The following is a 19140-nucleotide window of genomic DNA, read 5'->3' on the forward strand; positions in this document are numbered from 1 at the left end:
GAGTCTGGAGGGTGATTCTCATCTTTTTCACCAGCAGGGGGGTAATGTGCAGTGCTTTGGTGGGGAGTGGTGGATCTGCCTGTGGCATTGCAAAAAGTTTGCTACTCTGATGGTAAAGCTGAAAGATGAGATAGATTGAAAAAACAAACACCACCTTTGGACCTAAAGCATAAGGAGCATCATTACTACTACAGAGCAGGGGCAGAGCTGCAGGCAGGTGTGAAATAAAATGTTATTAGGAGGTAATGGCTTTCTTAGGAGACAAAACATAAAACTTCAAGTGAAGCTGTGAACGTGCAAGTTAATGAACTGAACGTCCTGCTTTGCCTGGGCTGGGCTACAGAAATCTGCCACAGCCCTGCAAGTTACTGCTAACAGACAGGGAGGGCCTTGCCATGAAAAGGAAGATTTCTGGCCTCTTAAAAATCACTGCATCTCACAGTCATAATAGTCACAGCCTGCTTGGGAGGGAACCCAGGTCCTTAAAAGACTTCTGTTCGACACTCACAAATAGGTAATGGAACAAATAGACACTATTTTTCAGCTCACCTTTGCAGGAGTGCTTTTCCTTATAACATCACGTATCTAAAGCTGTGCACAGGCTGAGCTGGAAGGGGGCTAGTGGGAAAAGTTCTGTGGCTGGTTGCTAGGATTTCTCTTTCTGCCAAACTCTTTGATTTGAAGGAGATCAAAACCATCTTGTGGGTTCCAGTTACCCTCTGGGGTCTTCAGATTCTGCAGCAAAGACTGCTTCTTCAGTGCGGGGAAGCTTTGCTCATCTTCCAGCAGTTTCAGGAGCTGCTTCATTGGGTTTGAGGTCTCATCACTGCTGATGCTGTTGTAGAGATCTGAGGGATCTCTGGTCTTCTGTGAATCCCATATGGCATTTGAAAGGGAAATATCCCTGCTGCTGGCTGTGTGCACACTACCCAGGGCGTTGTGGAGCCACATCAGGCGCTTCAGCCCTTGAAATGCCCTCCCCTTATCATGCATGAGCTGGTGCTCCGTCACTGCTCTTCTACTGCAACAGCAAAAAGGGTTCAGTTAGCAAACAAGCACAGCTGGTTTTCTGTTCCTATTTCAAAATCACTGCTTTGCATCCATCAATCTTAGATTCTCTATGCTGAGGAAGGAGATCTGGTCTGCGTAGGATATGGAGGGCAGCCCTGATGCCACGCTCAGAGTCAGCAGCCTGACCCATGAGAGCCCGCTCTGCAGTGCAAGGCAGCAGGCAGTCAGATCCTGAAGGTGGAAATTAGACCTTTAATAGTAAAACCCTTTCCATGAACAATACAAGTGCTGTTACTGGCATCCAAATCGGCGTTGCACATGAGCCATTGCAGCTCTAGGCTGCAGCTACAGATTTGGATCTGAGTGGGAGCCTCATTATGGAATTGTAGTATGTGCCATTTCTGTGACTTGCCTTGCACACCTCTGCATGCTTTGCTACACTATTCTCAAAAGCATCAGCAGAAAGGCACTGGATATAGTATAATCCATGCATCTGAAAATGCAATTGGTATGATTCTGTACTTCATAAAAGCAGTAAAATGTATGCATTTTTTCTTCTGCTACGCCTGAATTAATGACAGTGAAGAATACAGCCTCTTAAATCAAAAGCAAGCAGTCTGCTTATGATATTAAGTAAAAGGGTGATATTGCTTACTTTTCAGTGTCTTGACAAGTTGCAAAACAGGCAAGAAGAAAGATTGCAAAAAATGTAACCATCTGCAGAGATCTCTGGGGCAGGAACATTTTCTCTCTTCTTCAAATCTGATCAACAGGACAAGAAGCTGAAGGTATGACCAAAAGTCTTTCCTTCTCTCGTCATTCATTCACCTGATAAAATGAATTTCAGCCTTCAAGCACGAGTAAAAGTGGAGCAATTAAGTGATACATCACCCCAGAACCTCCCAGAACATCAGACATGTGGACTTGTAGAACAGTAAAAGATGAGGAGATTTTGTGGTAAATTTATGCATTTCTTTGCTGAGAATCCTAAATCTCCTTTCCCTCTCCCACATCTCAATGTACTGCTTCCAACTCTTATGCATTTGCAGGCACAGACTTTTTCGTGTGGAGCTGGAAAGATAAAAACCTAGCAGAAATGTAACAAAAGGATTAGGATTGGTGCTTAAAACATCTCACAACACTCAAAAAGAGTTTAAGGCTGGACCGTGCAAATCAAAGTGAAAATGCAGACACAGCCCTGGGGTTTGGAGCTGAGTAATGCAGCCTTTTCCATGAGCAACACAAGTGCTGCTGTGGACATCCAAATCAGCCACTGCACGTGAGGATCCGATTAGTTTGATAGTGGATATTTTGTCTGTAAGGAAGTGGAGTTCTGGCTTAAGAGAAGCAACTGCAAAGTGTACAGAGGTTATTTTCATCTGAGAGAATTACTTTCTGAGCGATTTCCTTGGACAATTTGTTCACATTAAACTAGGCACGAAAGAACACATGCTATTTCCCATTAAAGTACATAGCGATACATAAGAGGTACAAACGTGCTTACATCCTGCATGATATCTTAGCTGTGCAAACGTAGATCTGCTCACACACGACGGTTAAGCTGTGCTTACAGACTGTGATGAACAGAAAATCATGTAATAACTACAGAGCACCCCTGAGTTGCAGGGCTGACATCTACTCACCGCTGGTCTCGCGGAGATGGCAGTGAAGGCTCTGTCTGCACGGCTGCCTCTCCTTGCCAACCTCTCGTGACGCTCCAGTCGCAATGACAGCGAGCGCCTTTCGCCTTCTTTTATACCTGCCCAGGAACCACAGAACCAATAATCACTTCAGCACTTTGTGACTAAGACCTTTCCTCTCGTGTCAGTGAAAGGAGAGAGCTGGCTATTTCCAATGAGAACAAATCTCGGATTCTAAAGCGTTCAGCTGTGACTAAGGAAAAGATGACGAGATTGCGGGAAGGGTGTTTTTCTTCTGCTGTCTCCTGTTCTGTTGTTGTTTGGGTGTTGGGTTTTTTTTAAAGGCCTTCATTCTGACGCAGTGTTACTGTGCCCCGAGGTGATGGAAGAAGGGATGTTCAAACTTGTTCCACTGGTGATCGTGAAAAAGTTCCCTGGTATGCTTTGCTGTGTTCTTGGACTTGTGAATAGGTCGCAGTGTTTGTTCAGGTGGAATCTGAATCAGCAGTGCCTTAAGTCTGTAGTGCAAATCTCCATGCAGTGTGAACGGAGAGTTACTGGCAGAAAACATGAGGGGTTTGTGAATAAGATCCCGCTGGATTTTAATGCTCAGCACAAATCTCATTGAAATTGCTTGCACAGTAAGATGTTTTTGTTTTTGATTTTACGAAGTGGGGAGATATGGAGAGGCCTTATCGACTTAGTGGATGATAAAAACGCGAGCAGTAGCTCAGGCAAGAAGCCAAATTCTGATGTGAAACCATAGGACTCAGTGAGATGCAAGTCTGGTTACTCACTTTATGATATCTAGTCAGGTAGCTCAGTACAGTTTGGGGACTGAGGATATGGATGGATTGGAGCATCAGGCTGAACCACTAAATCTGTTCTAGAGGACCAGACCCTATTTCTCCAAGCAAATGAAAGTGAATGTATTTGTCTCCTGTGAGAAAAGAATCCCTGGAAAAACTGAGGATACCATTTGCTTGGTGTAACCATAAGCTACTCGTTCGTTTCCCATAGGCACCGCCTCACCATCCCATTGAATTCAGTGTCAGGTGAGTGGAAATGCATTCTCTGATAACACAGACAGGCCAGGCCCTGCCAGCAGCGCTCTCACCTTCTCATTCATTCTCGCAGCTTCTGTGGACATCAGGTGCTCTTTATTACATTCCTTGTGACAGCTTGTTGGGAGCCCTGCAATCAAATAAGCGTTCTTGATGACGTGAGTCTCAATTGTTAGTGTCACTCATTAAAGGGTATGAAGTGTGTCACCAATTACAAATGACATTTGTTAAATGTGGCTAAAGCAGAGGCCTGCTTCTCATCTTAAGTTTCCAGGGTAGCCTGCAGTGTCACTGAATTATCTGCCCATGGAGGCAAAGTTTCGTAGTTACATCCTCAAGGATTAATGAGCATTGGCCAAAGTCGGGACTGAAGTCAGGACTGAAACATCTGGTCTAATTTGTCCCTGAACTTTTTGAGTCTCTGTCACATAATGGGCTCCCATTGACTGCACTTACTGGTGTCTGCAGTGGGAGAACAGGCACTGCGTTAAGCCAAATGCCTGCAGGTGGGTCAGAGACGCTGCCAGGCTCAGTAAATGGGCACTTGAAGCATTCTGTAACGGCCAAAGTGCATTGCTGTGGCTACGTGCCTGCATTTGACGTTTGTTTCCATCCAAAGACTCAAAGAAGAGAAATTAACCTGTGTGCCTTCCTACCAGCTCCCTGAGAGGTGTCTGAGAACAGACTGCACTGCAGGAGCGGTGAGGTTTTCACAAACATTCAGTGCAAACACACTGGCACGAACAGCGCAGTGAGTGAAGATGCTTGCAGGGATTCATTCCATGGTTTGCACCATTTCTAAGCAAAACATGAGATGCCTTGATCGCACAGCTTACACCACAGCCACACACACTAATATTTCTGATCATGATGGAAACGTTAATTCCACAACCACAAATTGCAAACAGAATTACCAGCTGATGACAATACAGTTCCCTCTGGCCTCAGGGCACCCTGCAGACTTTACTTTCAGCTTCAGAGGCCTCTGCTCCCACCTTATGGCATTTCCAGGCCTGGCTTTGCATTGGCCGCTGCCTTTGCTGCTCAGCCACCTTTTGCAGCGTGAGCTTTGGGTGAGGAGAGCTGTGCAAATTGTAGTTTCCCCATGAGGGATTCTTTTGTTTTGTTCAGGCCCTTTCGCAGGGCAGCAGGTGCGGGAGGAAGGGAACATGAAAGGGGAAAGAGAAAGGCTGAAGGTCCAGCTGGGGAGAGGGAACAGAAAACAAAGAGAATGTGCAAAGAGCAAGAGGGGACCCGGGCCTGGGCTTTAAAACTTAATTCAATACTGCAGGAGGAACCCTGTGTCTTCAGGGAGGTGGACAGAGGTCAGGTGCATCTTTCCCATGTGCAATTTTCTATGATTCACCAGCAATAGAAGAAGCCTTGCTGCTTCTGTCGTGTAAAAATCCACTTTCTCTGTGCTCTCTTTAGCCTACCAGGCTGAAATTCACCCGAGCTGCTCACTGCGGTGTGTGGAACGAAAGGCACCGCCCTGCTTAGAGGAAACAGCCTGACCACAGTCGGATGGTAAATATAGTTCCCCCAAGCTGCTGGTGAGGCAGCTGCTAATGAATGGCTGCTCTCCCTTCCTGGCCTTCTTCATTGAGAGATCAGAGGAAATAACACCTGGCAGCAAACCCGGGGGCCACAGAGATCTTTGCACCCCCACAACCTGCAGCCGCCGCCATCCCTCTGCCCCAGGAGGATGGAGCAGCATCCCTGGTAACTGCTGGAGGGAGGTGAGAGTCATGAAAGTGGGCTGCAGGCTTCCTTCTTTCTGCTGGCTGTGGGGAATTCTGTGCAACCCAGAGGGGACGGAGAGGAAAGGAATCCCACGTGCAATCCTCTGGACTGTGTGGGCTGCTGTAAATCTCATCGCCGAATCCATTACATCATGCCAGAGAGCGCTCCCATCTTCCAGGGGATTAAAACACGAGTCGAACAGCAGTTCGTTGGGCTCAGAGGTTAACTTTCCATTTAGAGATTTCAAGCCAGAGCTGGAGAAGCATCAGACACACAGCAGCAAGGCTGGCAGTTGTGTCCTGCACATCCTCCCCTGGAGCCACACCGAGGGCTGATTCCCCTTCCCCAAAATGAAGTATTTTCTGCTTGCAAAACAAACAAAAGCCCAAACAAAGCCTCCAGTCCCTTGTGCCACCTCTGTCACATCTGTTCAGCTTCGCCCTGCACCCAAAGCGAAAACAAAACATAAAGGAAGGGGGATCGCCCAATGCCTCCCAGCGCGGAGGTTCCCAGCAGCGGGGAATGCCGCCCTCTGCTGCTGGCGTCGGCTCAGGGAGCGCTTCAGAGCCCTGGGGGCGTTCTGCGGACAAGAAGCTCTTAGGAGATGCTGCAAATGGGCTTCCGAACATTGAAGCGAATTGGACGTGCTGTCTGTCCTTAACCCGCGCAATTCTGTCGTGCTGGTACGGTGCTAGCAGGTGGAGGAGGATTGCGTAAATCTCGCTTGGAAACACACCGCTTACGCTTTAACGCGTTCAGGAGGCTTTATTACACCCATCGTTACTCAGAAAACTATTAATTGCACTTGTGCCAGATATATTTATCTCATTTAGCAAGTCTGGACTAAATACAGCCTACAGATATGGCTGCCAAGTGACGTTTTAGGAAGTAAATAAAACACTGTGTGCTGAAGTTAATAACAGAGCTATACCAAAAAGACACCAGTTTGCTCAGTACATTTATTTAGGGTCTCTGCCCTCGTAAAGCGATGGCTCTTCCTTGGTGCAAAACCCAAATTATGAGGGGAACATCCTAAAAAGCACGACCTGAATGTATCTTATGGAAAGAAAACCAGGAAATAAATACTGTCCCTTTTAGCCGATGAAATAGACTTCCTGGCTGTGTTGCCTTTTTCCTAATTCTGTGTCTGCAGCCTTCCCTCAATAACCAGCACCCAAAACTGAATTTTGGGGTGAGCGGCGGGAAATCTCCTTAGGCAGCGCCCCCAGCGCTGAGGAAAATCCCGCCTGCCGCCATTTTGGACTGGACGGCGGGAACAAGAGCGTTCAGTGAGGGCGGCACACGGCGACCTGTCAATCAAAAGAACGACGCCCTCTGATTCGCCTCAGCGCGGCGTCATGTGGGAGGGACCGCCTGTATATAATGGCGGGCGGGGCGGGCGCCAGCCGCCATTTTGTCCAGTGAGGAAAAACGGAACGGGAGCCTCGTTGAGGGTCGAGTCGGCTGCGAATTTAGCGCGGGCTCCCTTCGCGCGCCCTCCCTTTTAGCATCGGTGAGGACCGTCATCCTCGGAGGGCGGGCTGGGAGCGGCGCCCGCAGTCCGTTTCCCCAGGAGGGCGGATGGAAGCGGCGGGGCCCGGCGGCGGCAAACAAAGAGCCGCCGCCATTTTGTAAAGCTGGGCCGGCGCTGCGCTGAGAGAAGCCGGGCGGGGAGAGGGCGGGTAGGCCGCGGGTCGGCGTTGGAGCCCGCTCAGCTCTTTCTCTCCACGGCTGCGGCCGGTGAGGCGAGGCGTGGCCGGGCGGGAGTCCCGGGGTGCGCGGCGCTTCTCCCCGCCGCACGCGGAGCGCTGAGCCGAGGTGCGGATGGATCGGCCGGGCGCTCCGCGTGGCTGCGGCCGGGATCGGCGCTGCTGGCCCCGCGGCGCGGGCGGCTCTCCCCGCTCCGAGAACAATGGAGCGCTTATCCCGCGCGGCGCTCCCCCTGCAGGCCCGGCTCCGGGGCTGGGAGCGGGGCCGCGTCCTCTTCCGCAGTAGGGAGCACGGAAGTAAACCCATATCCCTGTAATAATAAGCTTCAGTTATCGTGATATCAGCTAGCTTTTTTTGTTTTATCCCTGCTTTCCCTCACCGCATTCAGAGGATGACGTTTTTACCATATCGCTGTTAAAGCTCCCGAGAAGAGCAACTGAATTATTCCTTCCTTAACAACATTTTATGTTGCTAACTGTGAGTTTTTTCCCTGTTTCTTGTCTTAGCCATGCATCGTGACTCTTGTCCGCTGGACTGCAAGGTTTATGTGGGTAACCTTGGGAACAATGGCAACAAAACTGAACTAGAGCGAGCGTTTGGCTACTATGGACCACTGCGCAGTGTGTGGGTGGCCAGGAATCCTCCCGGTTTTGCCTTTGTGGAATTTGAAGATCCACGTGATGCAGCTGATGCTGTAAGAGAACTTGATGGAAGGTAAAACGCGCTTAATGTGTGTTGGGCTTATCTGGTGAAAATGAGAATGTGGCTTGTGATGGTTGGAAAGCTTCAGCTGGCAGCATATCCATTCTGCAGTATTTATTTGAGCAATGATATAGAATAGGACTATTTAGTGGTCCAGAAATAGCACTGGGATGGTTAGTTTTATGTTTTAGAGTGGAACTGCAGTTAGATGCGACTTCAACTTAGTTAAAATTCAGGACTGTTTCTTACTAAAGCGGCAGAACTCAGTGAGACTCTGCCTGGTTCCTGCTCTGCCTGCTTGAAGAGCATGGTGACCTTTCAGAAGTGGTCAGACTTCTTATCTGTTAAGCTGTAGTCTCCTTTGAATTCTGCATACTTTGCTTATTGCAGAATCCCAGACCCGTAGGGGTTGGAGGGAACTTCTGGCAATCCCTCAGTCCAGTTCTGCTCCCCAGCAGGTTCTTTAGAGCAGGTTGCCCAGCAGAACACCGAGGTGGGTTTTGAATATCTCCAAAGATGGAGACTTTGCCACCTGTGTGGGCAGCTTGTTTGAGCAGAGGGGAGGAGAACCTCCCTCACTCCAGGGTACCGTTGGCCACAGGGGCACCAGAGTCCTTCTCTGCAATGTTAACCCTTATTGTTTATTCCTTTTTCTCCATCTGATTCTGTAGTTTGTCTTTCTTGTTTCTTGCAGATAGTTGTTGGTGGAAATGTAACCAATGTCAACCTCTCTTCCCAGAACCCTGTGTGGGTGTCGTGTCAGAGTTGAACTCTCCAACGGTGAAAAACGGAGTCGGAACCGCGGCCCACCTCCATCGTGGGGCCGGCGCCCTCGAGATGACTATCGCAGGAGGAGTCCTCCTCCCCGCCGCAGGTACCCGGGGTCGAAGTACACTTGTAGAGCTCTTGGCACTTAGCATCATAGGAGCAGGCTTTTAAAAAGCATGTTGAAAACATTCATCTATTTGATCACAGATTGGAGATGCCAAATGCTTTTTTTTAATTAAAAAAAAAGGGGGGGAACAAAAATGGAGGTGAACAGAAGTTGTGTTGAATGTTGGCTTTTGTCCTTAGGTCACTATGCAAGTTGGTAGTCAGCGCCCTCTGTCCCGGATTTATCCTCGCTCCTCTTAAAATCTGCTCATCTTCTAGTCACATTTTCCCTTTCTTCCCCATACTTCAACTTAGGTTGTTCCTTTCCTTTATTCCATAATGGCAAAACATGACATACAGCAGCTAAGCATTTTCATGCAGATGTGTTTCTCCGCTTTGTTTGCGCAGTTTAAATACTTAATAAGTAGGCAGCTGTTTAATAATAGATGGAGTAACAGTTGCTCTGAACATCTAGAACCTTTGCACTTAGCGTCGGTTTGAAATTAAAGCATCGTGTGGCAATTCTGTCCCTTGAGATTTGCAAACCCAGCTCTAGAATGTAGCAGCGTTTTTGGTAACTGAGACGTTCTTGGTCCCAGACTAGTCTGTCTGGTGCTTAAGTCTGCAGCGTGGTTTTTGCAGGACTGAATTTGCCTGTTGCAGGTGAGTGAAGTCCTCATGAGTCAGGGTTTCGAGCTTACCCTTTTGCTGTTGAAAAATAACACAGTAGGAGTATTTGTTAGCTAATAGACGGTTGTACTGATGGCTTGTTTTTCATTTTTTTTATGCTTTTTGGTCCATCTATTAATAAAAATGAACCCGTTACAGAGTCACCATCATGTCTCTTCTCACCACCCTCTGAGTCTGCATTAGCCAGCCAACTAGCCCTTTCAGCGTCATGTGACCAGCGCGCCCCATTCAGCTTGGCTGGTGTCGTTTCACATGACCCAGGCATGGCCAGTCGTCAGGTTGCACCGCCCTTTGGTTCCCGAGCATGCTGTTTTCTCTCAGCCTTCTCTCCAACCTTAACCAAATCGGCAGCAGCCACCTCGACCGCCCACACATTCCCGGCCAATCAGCTCAGCTGTTTATTTACCAAATGTCTTCACAACAACTACAGCAGCAGCCTTCGGCTAACAAAAAAGCAGGAAAAATCCACAACACCCCCTTCGCCAACCAACTAAATACAACGCAACATCTGGCAAAACCTTTTCAGCAAATTCTTCTTGGCAGTCAGTCCGGCAGCCTCACCTCACCATTTCTAGCTTGTTGAAACCAAAAACTAGTAAGTTTTTCCTGCTTATACAGTTTACTGCTGGTTAAAATAAGGAGTAAGCGGCTTATAAGTAATTACTTTTCTCAATCAAAGGCTGGCTGTGCATAATTGAATGGTAACGTACCTATGTTGCTTGAGGAAACTTTTAAGGGTGATATGGAAAGTCTTACTGTAAATAACATACAAACAAGTCTATTTGCATGTGAGATGCCAAGCTAAATTTTAATAAAGCTCTAACAAACTTAGCTTTTCCTTGCAAAAAAAAAAAAATAAATAAAAATCCTATCACCTTTAAACGGTTTTACTAACAGTTTTCAGAACTTAAAACAATTACTTTTTGGGATGAACTGGGCCGAGCTAAGGTTATTTACTTTTTAAAAGTAGTCTAAACACACTATGGCATTAAGAATGACAATCACAGATATGCAGTTCTAATGTAGCACTTAATGGCGTTATCAATATTGACACTGAGCGCATTTTCACTTTTTTCCACTTGGTATCTCTTTATGTCTTGTCATGGACCTTTTTGGCTTGCATGGGTTCCAAAACATTTGGTCTGTGCTATTTTTTGGAACCACTTGTGGGACTTTGGTGTGGTGTTTTGGGCAGTGTATTTAGTTGAAATGGAAGTGTTGCATTGGACAACTCTGCTATGAAGCATTCTTAGCTATAAGTGAAACGGTGATTGGAAATGTGCTGTTGACACTGAGCTTTGTTTACTGCCTAATCTTTCCATGCCTTTTACTGGATGATGGATGCCAGTTATTCTTGGCACGTTCCCAGGGCCCAACAGTGAGTTTGACAAGTTGGGAAATGCCTCACCCCGTTAATGCTGGAAGGATTGATAAAAAGCCTCACATTCTCTTTCTGGTTTTAGATCACCGCGAAGGAGGAGCTTCTCTCGGAGCCGCAGCAGGTACGTGTGGATCTGTCACTGGCCGTGGGCTGCTCTGAGATGAAGGAAGAGATCAGCAGGCGGCTTCACATTGGAGTTGAATCTGGGCAGAGATGCCAGATAATCACTGTAACTCAGCACACAGGAGAAACGGGTTTGCTTGACCTTATTCAGCTACAGGAGATTCCACAGTTATCAGTTGACAGCTTAGTGTTTCCACTCTTAATATACTTCATGTTACTGGAGTCCCTTCCAGTTCTTTCAGGTGCTGTGCTGCAAACACAGGTGATGAGGAGCAAAGCTCTCACATGCTGCTGTGTGTGTGTGAAGCAGTGAAGGCACAGTGGGTTTATGTGGTGTTTTTTTTTTCTGTAGCATTAGATAAGGTGTAGTAAAGGATGCTTAAGCACATACTGATGCAGTGAGCTAGCTGAGGTACTGTTAGTTGGAACTGACTGGGCAGATTTTGTCTGCTGTGGAGTAAAGCATAGCCTGTTCACATCAGCTTGGTTTGTACTGGATGGCACAAGCTGGTTATTCTCATAGCCTTGGAAAGGTTTTCCCTCGCTGAAACCTGAACGTCCTAAAGGCAATCTCTTGAGGCAGCCATGTCATCTTAAGGAGTTCAGCTTCGTTCTGGTGTTACAACCCTCTTGTGTTGCCATCTCTAACAGGTCCCTCTCCAGAGACAGAAGAAGAGAGAGATCACTCTCACGGGAGAGGAACCATAAGCCTTCTCGTTCCTTCTCCAGGTCTCGCAGGTAGGTGGCTCACAGTCATCTTTGTAACACTGAGACGTGCAGTGGGGGAGGGCAATCTTCAGCCTCTTCTGAGGGCATTTACCTTGGAATTAAATGCTGTTTTAATATTTGGAACAGTATTTTGAAATGCTTGTCTACCACGTGCTGGGTTGGGGTGGGAGGTTTGAAGCAGGATGTGCTGCCCTCAATGCTCAAACTGATGTGTGCTTGGTTTGCTTTTTCCAGTCGCTCCAGGTCAAATGAGAGGAAATAAGACTTTGAGAAGGAGCTGTGTACAGGAAGTCCTCAGATCTGAGTACGGGGGGAGTATGTACAGAACATTGTTTTGTTTTGGAATTTCATAAAGCTTGGTGCATTTTTAAAATGTTTTAGCTGTTGAACTTGCTTTGTTCCTTGTATCTTGTAACAGGTGGCAAATGTAAAGATGTGAATCTGTATATGGTTCTAAGCAGATCATATGAATTGTAATATTACTCACTTTTTACAATGTACCCTTATACTTAATTGTCTGTGTTGAATGGATACCAGTTTGTCTTGCGTAGATGATGTTTCTGGTCTTGACATTCTGCAGTGATTGCTGGGGTTCAGCTTGTGGAGGGGAGCTGCAGCAGAGCTGTTTGTTGCAGGGTGGTGGTGGTGCAGAGCAAGGTGTGGAGGTGCTTCGTTACCAGCAGTCACATCGAGCCAGCAGAGCTAAAGGGAACTGTGAGCTGCTGTTAGCACAGCTCTAGTTCTGACTTCCATTACTGGAACAGAGCTGCTTTGTGTTGTGATCTACAGTTTTCTAGCTTGTAGGGTCAGTTAATTTTATACTTCATGTGACTAGAGTGCTTCGTAAATAGCTGATAGCTTGACCATCTATTCCAGGACCTCTGAATAGACCAAATATACAGCAGAACTGACGACTGGAGTGGATGTGTTGACTGTGTAATGGTACATTGTAAAAGTTGTGAATTAAACATTTCTTTACTGTACAAGAATTTTCATGTCACTTGTAAAATGTCTTTTGTGAGATCCTTGGGATTAAAGTTTTGGTTACAACTTGTTGTTCAGCGTTTAACTCCAGTGCCTGCCGCATACATCAGCACTACAGAACGCAGTTTAACCTTATGGTGTTACTTGATTCCAGGGGAGAGAGCTTACATCACTCAGTGTAACAGAGAAGTGTTAAAGTGCTGTTCCACTTTCAGACCATCTTTAACCTCAAAGCTGCCTACTTCACCTCTGTTCACCTACCAGTTTACCTCTGGGGCAGGACTTCTTGTCTCCAACACGTGTATGAAAGCAGGGTTAGCTTAGTGGGAAATGCCAGGTTGGCCTGTAGGCAAAAGGTGAGCTGTAGAGAAGCACAGCTGGAGGTTTGGAAGTTTGTTATTTTCACAGCCTAGATGTGGGTTGGTGATCTTGAGGTATTTGTAGCAGCAGTTCTGAAAGTGCTGATCTGTAAGCTTTGCATGAAGACTTCAGTTGAAGTGTAAAGCCATGGCGTGGCTGAAATGAGAGCTCCCACACAGCCTGGCATCTGCCTGTACCCAGCAGTTCTCAGTGTGCACCTGGATTCAATCCATCACACCTAACAGCCCTGATGTCCGGCTGGGGGCAGGATGGCAGCAGGCTGGAGCGCAGGGCTGTGATAGAAGGAGGTCCTGTAATTTGTGTGCTGCACAACTGATGGCTGTCAGTGGCATCGGGGAGACCTTGGCTGCTGATGTGAGGTGTTTTTTGGTTTTGTTTTGCAGCTGTTCAGTTAATCTCACCTGGGAGTTTTGCTGAAGGAGCAGCGTTGTGTCTGCAGAGAAGCTGTGGGTTATGCAGAAATCATTTTACACGTGGATGGTAGGGACCTTCAGAATTAAACGGGTCCGTGTTTGGCTTTGTGAGGAATTTAATTTGGTGTGATGGTTCCACTGCGCAGGGCTGTGCTGGTGGTGGAGAACGACTGCTGCATCTCAGGTGGAAGTTGAAGGCTGACCTGCAGCCCTGCGGTTCAGGGATGTGTGGTTGGTTGGTTCCCTTCAGGGCAGCAGCAGCGCGCAGGGGGCAGCAGGCGCTGGGCTGCGGCTGAGTGCTGTGCGCTCCCTGCCCCCAGCAGAGGTCGGGCTGCTCCCGCTGTTGTGCTGCTCACACCCTAAAGGCAAACAGCCGCTCTTCAGTTTGGGTTTGGTCACAGAAGGTTGGCAGCCCATCTCTCCCGTGGGGTTATCTGTGTTCGTGTCCAGCCGCGGGCTGGGATGGCATCTTGTGCCACACACAGCTCGGTTCCCTTGTTTAATGTGTGCTTCTCCCAGGGTTTCATTTGGGGAAGGGTTGAAGCTCTCATTGCCTGGCAGTTAGCCTCTCTGCTGGTGTCCTGCTTCAGTATTTTCCACAACCGAGGGGAAAGGAGGGAAAGCACTGTGAAGCACTGCAGACAGTGCATGCTCTGGAGCAGCAGGTTGTGGGTTTTGCACACAAGAGATGGCAGAACTGGAAATATCTCAGTTTCAGGTGGTTGACTTCATATCTTACTGCTTGCTCGAATGAGGAAGTTGGATCAGAACTGCTGCTTCATACATATATGGAAGTGGTGGTTTCCATGGAGCATACCACTGCTTTGGACTGATGGGAGGGGTTTAGATAGAAACAAAATCAGCAGCTTCTAGAGAGAGATAAGAAAGGGGTAAATGAGAGCTGTGTGCAGTCCTCCTCATAGGGCTTAAGTGGCAAGTGTCGTTTTTAATGCAACGATGCATTCTGGGATTTCAGCCTTCCAGTTCCCTTCTGTAAGAGGGTAACAGGACTGGGAGCAGCGTGGTGGAGAGCACTGAAAATCATCATCATCATCAATCTGATATTAAATTAACCGGGAGGTTTTTGTGTTGACCTTCCGGTGCCAGGAGTGCTTCTCTCCTCTCCCTGCCGTTCCTGAGCAGATCGCTGCTGTCCCCATGTGACCACAGGCTGCCACAGCGCCTCGTGTGACGCCCCATGACGTCCGTTTCCAGTTTGCCCCATTTCCTCCCGTTTCTGCTGGCTGTGATCAGTGTCCCCGTGCCCACACTCACATCACACCGCAGACGCCGTGTCCTCAAGGCAGGCTCGCTGTCACAAGGCATCCTGCTGGGACACACAACTGCAGCAACAGCCTCCTAAACCAAACGAGGGGAGAAACGGGATTCTGGTAGCTCAGGTTTGACTGTAGAACCCTCTCCTTTGGGCACTGAAGGCCGCTCTCAGCTCTCCCCACAGCCTTCTGTCCCCCGGGCTGCACAGCCCCAGCTCTCAGCTGCTCCTCTCTTGGAGGGGTTCCTCAGGCTGCCTCATGTCCAGCTGCTGCACAGCGCTGCCCTGGCTGCTCGCAGCGGGGCTCTGCTCCATCCTTGCACCCCAGCTCACACGGGTTGTGTTGCAGTAAGCCGGGTGCGTTTTGCACTTTGATTTGTTGAACCCCATGAGCATCCCAGCTGTGGTGGCCTTTGCAGGAACCCTCCTGACTTCCTAGAAATGCCGTTTGGGTATTTCGGTCATGAAGTTTCACCCAGGCTCTTCTGTGTTCCCTGGCACTGCTGTTGGTTATGTTCTGTTGCTGGTCAAACAAACACAGACTGCAATAAACAGCAGATCCAGGCAAACATCAGATAGTCTGTGCGGTAAGAACGCTATGCTCCCAAGTGATTCATTCATCTCTTATTTAATAATTTAGAAGCTGACATAACTATTAGTTGAACAAATCTTCACGCTGACTCGATTCCGTTTGGTCCTTAAAGCGATTGTAGCTGTCTGGTTTGGGTTGCTTGCTTTTAGGGAGGAAATCCTTCAAGGAGAGCATCCATCCTCCACAGCCACCTTCTGCTTTCAGCACCGTTACCCCACGTGCTGCCCTGGGATTCATCCCACGACAACCAGACCCACGTTCCTCCTCTGGGCCCGCGAGCACTGCCAGCAGCAGAGGAGCTGCCCAGCATTGCACCTCCATCCTTGTCCGTGCCAGCTTGGTGAGCAGCAGTATCAGGGTGGAGCAGCAGTATCAGGGTGGGGCACGCTGTCACTCTGTCACCCTGGGTGCCACGTTCCTGCTGGCTGGGAGATCGCTGCCACCAGCTGTGAGTGAGGAGCGTTATCTCTGCTGCAGCCCGGCCTCAATGCTTCCTGGTGCTGCCGAGTGGGGAATTGATGGGCTTCTCATGTGTGACTACTATAAGCTCTCTGGGAGGAGGTTGCCACAGCTGAAGATGGGGTTCAGGTGTGGTGTGCCGCTGCTCCTGTCAGTGCTTATTCTGGTATCCAGGCTACACGTCCTGCTCTGGAGCTGAGGGCTCACCTGCACTGCTGTGAGCAGTTCTGCTGCACTGTGGTGTTTGGACATGAATTGGTGGAGAGGTTTTTGACCAATTCTATGGAGGCTGTCAGGTTTTCATGCTATTTCATCACCTCTTTTCTCTCCTGCTCCTTTTCATGCATGTTGGTTGTCTACAAAACTCATTTTTGTTACAGGAGGACAGGGAGGATTCTGCACAGGGTCACTGCTGGCAGGTGAAGCATGGGGCACTGCTTCACTACTGACAGCACCTCCAAATTCTACAAATCACCTTTCCTGGGCTCCATATGGATTCATAGAGAAGAAACTAGCCAGGAAACCAAAAGGAAAAGGATTTATATGAATACCAGCAAACTCCCAGCTCTTGTCCTCCTCCTGTGGTGGGGCTGGGCTGAGCTCCACCTCAGCATGGTGCGCCCACACTCGTATCAGCTCATGCTCATATCAGACCAGGGGTGAGCTGCTGCTGGTGGGACTGACGTGTGAAAAGGAAAGTGTAACTGAGCCTCTCCTTGACAGCTGTCACGCCGGCTTTGTAGGATGTTGTGCACACAACTGCTCTGCTCTGCAGCAGCTGAGTCACTGTGCAGCCTGCCTGCCTGCACTGCAACGTGTGGCACGAGTGAGGAGATGCTGGCACACGGTGAGGCACTGCTGAAGAGGGCTGGTCCTGCAGAGCCGGGCTTTGGGGCTCCACGTCAGGGCATGATGAGTGCAGCCACTGCTGCTGTGCTGGTTGCTTTGGTGCTGTGCTGAGCCAGGGCTCTGAAAGCAGGCACTGTGAGTCAGCTGCCCTCCGTAGGAGCATGCGTGGCTGTAAAGGACCAGCCTGTGCTCCTGGTGGATTCCAGGCAAGCCCACGGCTGGTGCAGAAAGGCAGCCTCCATCAGCAGTGCTGTGTGTGTGTGTTGTCTGCTGGGAGGAGGTGACGAGGGTCATCGACTTCTCTGTGCACCACCAACCCACACTGCATGCTTCTGGATGCCCGTAAGGAATGCTGGCACACAGAAGGTTGGAGCAGTCCCTGTCCTCCTCTGCCACCCCAATGGGAAGCTTCTCCTGTGTGCGAGGAAGGGCTGGACTGAGACAGGAGGCTGTGGACCTTCTGGATTGATCTTCCCCTTTGCAAGAAGGTAAAGAGGATCTAAAAAGGCCCAGAGCTGTGCCTGCAGATCTGTGCTTCAGCCCTCCTGGCAGCACCAGGCTCTGCTGGTGGCAGTGGCCCCGTCCTTGGAGTCCTCCTCATCTAAGGGGAATTTGGCACCCCGTGAGCAGCCAGTAAATAACCACCCAAACACACAGCCAGGTACAGAAGCACGAGGAACAATGAGCCCCTTTGCTGCCAGCTGAAAAAAAGTAACAGCACAAAGCTGCTGAGCTGCTGATGGAAAGTCAGTGAAGCAATTACGTTAATGACTATGAATGGGGCTAAAAACAATCTTGGATGAAAATGAGTGAGGGGCTGAATGAAGCAAACAATTCATAGCTCCAGGAATATTTCCAGTATGCAGCCTTGTTTTAGGGCCTGTCTGATCTGCAATTTGTGCTCGCTGGGACTCTATTTCCACTCTGCTGGGTCCGGTGTCTCATCAAAATGCCTTCATAAATGGAGCAAACAAGGGCTGTATATGGCAGGGAAACAGTCAATTAACACGATCCAAGTTCTTTTAGGGGCAGAGTTAATCAAGCATTCAGCGTTTTGTCATTCTTGTCTTTCTTTCCTGGGAAAATCCTATTAGTTATAAAATCACTTAATTGGGCACTTCAAAGAGCTGATGGGAAAACAGCCTTCGCTGGAATATAAACGCCATTCAGCCGAACACTGGGCTCATTTAGACTTCTGCTGGAGCGTGAGCGTTTCATTAAGAGCCTTCACGTTCCCCCCCTTGAAACAAAAAAGCTTGTTAGCAGAGATAACAAAAAATCCTGCAGATCTGAATCGTGCTGAGGAGGGCCTGGATACTTGTGGTGTTGTTTCGTGCTTTGGTCCCCACTGGAGCACCCTGCACCTATCCTTAGTGATGCACTAAGAGAACGTGGAGCTCTGCTTCTCCATTTCACACCTCTTCGGGGTGTTCTCAAGGTTGAGGGGTGTTGAGGAGGGGGACGATTCTTTTTGTGCCCCATGGGGGCTGGGCTCAGCCCCAGCTGCTCCTTGGGGTGCTGTGCTTTGCAGGGCAGGAGGGCTGTGGGGCACGAAGGGCCCTTTGCTGGGAGCACTGGTCAAAGGGGCTTTGTGCTGAGGCATGGAAGCACTGCCAAAGAACGGTCGCGGTGATCTCAGTCCCCTCATTATCAGGGTGGGCAGAAATTGAGGCTTTTGTAGAGCTTGGGATCCTGGTGCCTTGAAGAGTAGCAGTGTGTCATTGTGCCATCATCAGATGGCACAAAGGGGCCCATCTGCCTGAGCCCTTCTGCTGCTTCCCCCTACGTGGATCCATCCAATGGCACACTGTGATCCCATCAATCTGTGTCTCATTGCACCTTCCAGCACCACCAGACTCTGAAGCAGCGCTGTGGGCCAGGAGCTCTGCTCCATTCCTGCAGCCACCATGGTTTCGGTGGTCTGTTGGTGACATTTTGTACCCCACCTTTAGCAAACTCTCCCATATGAGTGCATTCAAAGCAGTTCAGAGCACAGACTTCTCTTCAGCAACCCAACCCAACAGGGGGTTTCTTGGCGCACCTTCTTTGCTATGGGCTCAGGTTGTGTGACTCCATGACACCAAAGTGCCCAAAGCCCCATTTCACCCCCCAGCTCAGACCATTCCTGCTCCCCTGCAGCCTCCATCCGCCTCCCAGCACCGGGGTGCTGCTCACTGCATCCCCAGCAGTGATGTCAGAGGAACTGTGCCCAGGCATGCTCCTCCACTGCTGCTGAGCAAGGACTGACTCACAGCTCCCTGCCTGCTGTGAATAATGTTTGCATACGTGTCTGAGGCCGCTTCCTCTGCCCTCGGTGTCCTCTGGGACCTACCTGGGGAGAGGAAATGCTCCCAAAGGATTTTCCCAGCCCTGATAGCAACATCCTGTCTGCTTTAAGTGCCTTACAAGGAGGATACTTTCAAGTTTGCATTCATTTAGTCTATCTCTTTGGCCATCAGCCCTTGGGATCTATTTTCCAAGCAGATTGCAAGGAGGGATTCTCCCACATTGATGCCGTGGGGG

General features: G+C 49.1%; 1 protein-coding gene across 1 annotated transcript; it reads left to right on the forward strand.

Annotated features, from left to right (window-relative positions):
- The first annotated feature begins 6837 nt into the window (after positions 1-6837).
- Positions 6838-12727, forward strand: SRSF3 (serine and arginine rich splicing factor 3). Its single transcript, XM_048926198.1, has 6 exons — positions 6838-6971; positions 7675-7882; positions 8610-8744; positions 10897-10935; positions 11589-11675; positions 11901-12727. Exons 2-6 carry the CDS (start codon positions 7677-7679, stop codon positions 11926-11928), a joined length of 495 nt encoding a protein of 164 aa, XP_048782155.1. The 5' UTR covers positions 6838-6971; positions 7675-7676; the 3' UTR covers positions 11929-12727.
- Positions 12728-19140: the final 6413 nt, after the last annotated feature.

This window comes from Lagopus muta, chromosome 24 (assembly GCF_023343835.1).
Source record: "Lagopus muta isolate bLagMut1 chromosome 24, bLagMut1 primary, whole genome shotgun sequence".
NCBI lineage: Eukaryota > Metazoa > Chordata > Aves > Galliformes > Phasianidae > Lagopus > Lagopus muta.